General features: G+C 52.3%; 1 protein-coding gene across 3 annotated transcripts in view; it reads right to left on the reverse strand.

Moving 5' to 3' along the window:
* Positions 1-5,478, reverse strand: part of POC1A (POC1 centriolar protein A) — a 72,777-nt gene extending 67,299 nt beyond the window's left edge. For all 3 annotated transcript variants that reach the window (XM_058560194.1, XM_058560184.1, XM_058560203.1), the window contains exons 1-4: positions 5,382-5,478; positions 2,263-2,347; positions 763-934; positions 175-354 (exon numbers count right to left, since the gene is read on the reverse strand). In XM_058560194.1, the coding sequence (XP_058416177.1) occupies positions 175-354; positions 763-934; positions 2,263-2,347; positions 5,382-5,399 (455 nt within the window). In that variant the 5' untranslated portion in view covers positions 5,400-5,478. The remainder of the gene's footprint in view (positions 1-174; positions 355-762; positions 935-2,262; positions 2,348-5,381) is intronic.
* Between the last annotated feature and the right edge of the window lie 522 nt (positions 5,479-6,000).

The raw sequence follows: 6,000 nt of genomic DNA on the forward strand, positions 1-6,000 counted from the left end.
TACAACACAGAAACTACCATTGTTCCCGTTTCCCAGATAAGGAAGCTGAGGCTCAGGAAGACAAAAGAGCAGCTAAGTAACTTGCCCAAGGTCATGCTGCTGGCACCTGGCAGCCCCTCTGTATCCCCCAACCTCTGGGTCCCTCCAAGGATCTCCAGGCAGGATGACACTCACTTGGCACAACGGACCCAGTTGATGTGCTGGCTCAGGGAGAACAGGAATTTCTGGCGATGAGTCGACCACACCTTGACTGTTTTGTCATCAGAGGCTGTCACAATGGACTGGCCGTCACTGCAGAAGTGGACGCTCCTCACTGTGGCCGTATGTGCCCGAAACATGGTTGACTCACCTTTGCTGCGGGGACAGGCATCCAGAGCCAGGAAACCCATAACAGCAACATGAGGGCATATCAAAGCTCTCCCCACCCCTCAGGTACCCCTCCCAAAGTCAGTCCAGGCCTGAGTGCCTCAGTTCCCAACAAGGGAGCCAGGGCCTCCTCCAGAGGAGCAAAGCACTGCCTCCTCTCCCCTCTGCCAATGTGCTAGCAGCATCAGGTAGAATTCCTTCCAGGATGGCTGGGGTCAGCCCAAAATCCCTCTCCCCACCCTGAGGGAAGGGCCCCAACTGAGGCCCTAGCTTCTGATGGCACCTCCTTAGAAGAGGAATAAATGTCCCACTGTGACCAGTCCAGAGCCAGGATGGGGACAGCTCTGACAGCGGGGCCCCATACTCAAGACAAGCCCCTTGAAGTCTATAACTCACACGTTGGGTATCCAGATGCGGACAGTCTTGTCGCGGGAGCCTGAGGCAAGCAGGTGTCCCGAAGGGGAGAAGTTCACACAGGTGACAGCGTCCTTGTGGCCCGAAAAGCGGTAGGCACGTGACTGGGGTTTCATGTGCCACACCATAAGGCATGAGTCCATGGAGCCACTGGCTGAGGAGAGAGGGGATGCTATGACCCTCAGCTCTAGTGGGCCATGAGCCTCCACCAGGACATTGGCGAGCGGCAGGGAAATGTGGCCTGAAAGCCCAGCTCCACCCTCCCCACGGGGACAGGCCACACTTCCAGTGGCTGCTGACAAGGAGTTTGGAGAGCCTATGGCCTGTCAGCTCTCCAAGCAGCAGGCCCACATGGGAACCAGACCAAGAGATGCCCTTCACATGCCAGCCCTGGGCTGCAACCCAGGGGGCCTCCGGGAAAACTCACCACCCATGGGGTCCCAGGTCTCCCCCCAGGCACACTCTGAGGACACTAGAGAGCAAGTCCTCCCAAAACTGGGGAGCCAGCCTAACCCAATGGGCCTTTATCACTGAGAGGGCTCAACTCAATCAGAAGCCTAGAAGAGGTCTCCAAAATGGACCAAAAACAACTTCAGTTTCCTCTTAATCTACAGTGACAAGGCCAGCAGCCTCTGGCAGGAGACCTTGACCACAGGATGAAGGGGGAGTCTTGTCCATAGAAACAAGGAAGCCACACCCATGACAGCTGTGTATGAACCCCCAAGTGACTAAGAAGCAGAGGTACTCAGCTGCAGCACAAGGGCAGTGGGCAGAGGGGAGTGCCCAGCTCTGCTCCACATCCTTCTCACTGGTAGGCATCTTCAAGAAGAAGGTGTGCCTATATCACTGTGGACAACAGAACTGATGAAGACCCAAGGAAAAAGAGCCATTGTTAAGGGCCCTTTCCTCAGGCCAGACTCAAGAAAGAGGTAGCTGTGGGGCCGGCCCAGTGGCGTAGCAGTTAAGTTCACCCACTCCACTTCAGTGGCCCGGGGTTCGCAGGGACAGATCCCCAGGCGCACACCAACGCACCGCCTGTCAAGCCATGCTGTGGTGGTGTCCCATATAAAGTAGAGGAAGATGGGCACGGATGTTAGCGCAGGGCCAATCTTCCTCAGCAAAAAGAGAAAGTTTGGCAACAGATGTTAGCTCAGGGCTAATCTTCCTTACAAAAAAAAAAACAAAGAAAGAAAGAAAGAGGTGGCTGGGGTGTATTGGGAAAAGCCTAGAACGCAGTCCCACCCTCAAAAGCTATGTGACCTTGGCAAGGCCCTCAACCTCTCTGAGCCTCACACTCTGCACGTAGAATGGAGCTCAAGAAGCCCAGTGCCCAGAGAACTGGCCAGCTGGAGCAAGATGCAGGTCTAGACAAGGCACCTATGTCCTCACTGTGCCCTCCTCCCCCCACACCACACCTCCCAGGTAGAAACTCAGCCTTCTCAGCTCATAACCTAGTGCCTTGGACAAGATGGCTCCTCTTACCCAGCTGCTTAGTGTTGAGACTGAAGTCCACACAGGTAACTGCATCTCGGTGGCCCTTAAAATGCCTCTCCAACGAGGGGTCCTCCTGGGGGAGAGGCAGGGTCAAATGTGTGAAGCCTGGATGAGGAAGGGGCTTCCCTGGGGCCAAGACTCTTCCTATAACAGCCAGGAGGGTTTAAAAATGCTCAAGACATAATCTTGTATCTAGAAAATCCTAAGGAATTGACTTAAAAACTATTAGAACTAATAAACGAGTTCAGTAAGGTTGCAGGATACAAAATCAATATATAAAAATTGACTGTATTTCTGTACACCAGCAATGAACGATCTGAAAAAAGATAATTCCATTTATGATACATAAAAAATAAACACTTAGGAATAATTTAACAAAAGAAGTGCAAGACTTATACAGTGAAAACCACAAAATATCATTGAAAGAAATTTAAAAAGACCTAGATAAATGGAAAGACATCCATGTTCACAGTTTGGAAAACTCAATATTGTTAAGATGCAATACTCTCCAAATTGACCTACAGATTCAACATAGTCCCTATCAAAATCTCAGGTGCTATCTTTTTTTTTTACAGAAATTGGCAAATTAACCCCAAAATTCATATGAAAATGTGAGATAGCTAGAGCAGACAAAAGAATCTTTAAAAAAAAGGGGGGGGGGGGACACAGACCAGTGGCGTAGTGGTTAAGTTCGCACGCTCGCTTCTGGCAGCCCAGGGTTCACAGGTTCGGATCCCGGGCGCGGACCTACGCATCGCTCACCAAGCCACACTGTGGCAGACATCCCACATAAAGTAGAGGAATATGGGAACGGATGTTAGCCCAGGGCCAATCTTCCTCAGCAAAAAGAGGAGGATTGGCAACGGATGTTAGCTCAGGGCTAATCTTCCTCACCAAAAAAAAAAAAAAGAAAGAAAAAAGAGTCACTGTAGAAAACAGTTTGGCAGTTCCTCAAAAAGTTAAACATAGAGTTACCAAATGGCCCAGCAATTTTAGGTAAATACCCAAGAGAACTGAAAGCATGTTCACAGGGCCAGCCCGTGGCTTAGCGGTTAAGTGCGCGTGCTCCGCTACTGGTGGCCCAGGGTTCCGATCCTGGGCACGCACCAACGCACCACTTCTCCGGCCATGCTGAGGCCGCGTCCCACATACAGCAACTAGAATGTGCAACTATGACATACAACTATCTACTGGGGCTTTGGGGGGAAAAAAAAGGAGGAGGATTGGCAATAGATGTTAGCTCAGAGCCGGTCTTCCTCAGCAAAAAGAGGAGGATTAGCGTGGATGTTAGCTCAGGGCTGATCTTCCTCACAAAAAAAAAAAGAAAGCATGTTCACACAAAAACTTGTACACAATGTTCACAGCAGTATTATTCATAATAACCAAAAAGTCGACAAACCTAAATGTCCATTAACAGATAAATGGATAAACAAAAGGTGGTATATCCATACAATGGAATATTGTTCAGCAGTAGAAAGGAATGAAGTACTGACACATGCTACAACATGGATGAACCTTGAAAACATTACACTAAGCGAAAGAAGCCAGACACAAAAGGGTACATTTTGTCTGATTCCATTCATATGAAACATCCAGAATAGGCAAATCTATAGAGACAGAAAATAGATTAGTGGTTGCCAGGGGCTGCGGGGAGAGGGGGAAATGGGAAGGGGAGTTACTGCTTAATGGCTATGGGGATGACAAAAATGTTCTGGAATTAGCGATGATGATTGCACAACACTGTGAATGTACTAAAAACCACTCAATTTTGCACTTTAAAAAGGTGACTTTTCTGGTATGTGAATAATATCTCAATAAAGTTATTTTTTTTAAAGACTCCAGGAAAGAAAATGCAGGCTTTTCAGCACCCCCAGTCTCAGGAATCAGATTCCATACCCTCAAGCCCACAGCAGACTGGCCAGTGAGCCCGAAGGTCAGCCTGGACAGGAACCCAGGTGTCATCACCACTATCCTTGTGCCACACAACATCAGAGAAGTAGTTCAGGACACTGCTTAGGAAAACATGGAGATAATATTCCAGAGACTCTCTCCATCCAACAGCAACTCGTGTCTTAGCACTTCAAGAGCTATATCCCAGCCACGCAAACATCTCTCCCTACCCACATCAGAAACCTCAAGGAAGTATTTTGGGTGCACCAGGGAGCCCAGCAAAGACTACTCTGGGGGAAAAATGTCCTTGGTGCAGAGCAAGGCCACTGCCACCCCACAGAGCTGTAACCAGAACAAAGGCCCCCATGGCCCTGTGCCCAGCTCCAAGCTCAACATACCTGCCCGAGTCCCCCTTTCAACAAGAGAAAAAGCAGCAGCTGGGGGTGGGCCCCAACAGAGCAGCAACTGCCCTACTTGAGCCTCTTGGAAGAACAAGGGAAGTTAATGCCCACCTCTAGGCTCAGTGGGCAGAGGCAAGTTCAGGTCCACCCCTGACCCAGGGGGCCCTGAAATCTCCCAACACCCTCTCCCCCAATCCCACGGGCTCTGTGGTTCCTCATCTCCCCCAAAGGTGGTTTATGTTGGGGGAGGCCTTATGGGAAGGGCACTAGATGGGTCAAAAGTCCTGGATCCTACTCTGAGCACTCTGCTCAAGTCTCCAGACACTTAAGGGGGCCAAAAGGCCACAAGCCAGCCTCCCTGACTCTCAACCAAGCCAAAGGCCAGGCAGATTCGAAACAACTTCTCAAAAACAGGGGCTTTGGAGTGCTTCCTTCACCCATTGGAGCAGGGTGTACCCTCAACAAGTTCCCATCCAACCATCCACTGCTCAGGATGGCGAGACTGAGGCCAGAGAGTCCCGGCGCTGGCCACACCTCCAGTCGAGCCGTACTAGTGTCTCCCCCGCTAGGATGGGAATCCTGGGGGCACAGACTGGTTTGTTCGCCCCGGTAGCCCGCACAGGGCCTGGCATGCAGGAGGCGCTCACTAGGTGCCCCCTCCCAGCGCCTCCTGCGCAGACGGTAAACTGGGGCCGGAGAGAACGGGCTCGGAACCCGGCGCCCCACCCGCCCCCTCTCAGCCATCGCCCCGGCCAGGCGCCCACTGTCTCCGCGGGGAGACTAAGGACCGGGCGACCACTGCCATCAGGAACTTACACGGAATGGAGCAGCCATGGCGGGACCAAGGGCGTCCAAGGCGCCAAAGGAGCCGGAGAAGACAGCAGCTGCCGTTGCGGCCCGTTCAGTTTCCGCGCCCCCAACCGCCGCCAATAGCAACGCGGGTCCTGTCGCCGCGCCCCGCCCACCGCGATTAAAGGAAACGCGGCGCGTTGGCCTTTTGCTCCTTGACCGGAAGCACAGCTGTTTGGCAGGGTCCGCGGTCTCCTCGCCCTGCTCCGCCAGGCCAGGCAGCCTGCGGCCGGCGCCGCCAAAGGCCTCTGTCTACTGTCACTCATTCTCACGGAGAAATTAAAAAGTCCAGGATGAATGGGTCGCCCCACCGGCCCGTAGCCCGGCTATGGAGACAGCGAGCACAGCCTTCTGGGAAATGCAGTTCTAAGACGGCCGCCACCTTGTGTCTGGAGGAAGGTGGAACTACGTTTCCCAAGATGCCCTGAGGGCGGGGCCGGGATTAACCACCCGAAAGGAAGGCTTTAGGATCCGGGAAATGGAGGACGCGTGGGTCGTTGGGTATGTGTCCTTTTAAAGCGCCCGCGAGGCCGGGTTTTCGCTCGATACCCTATTAAGAGCTGATTATTTGCCCCTTGGGAATTCT

The sequence above is a fragment of the Diceros bicornis genome, chromosome 2 (genome assembly GCF_020826845.1).
Source record: "Diceros bicornis minor isolate mBicDic1 chromosome 2, mDicBic1.mat.cur, whole genome shotgun sequence".
NCBI lineage: Eukaryota > Metazoa > Chordata > Mammalia > Perissodactyla > Rhinocerotidae > Diceros > Diceros bicornis.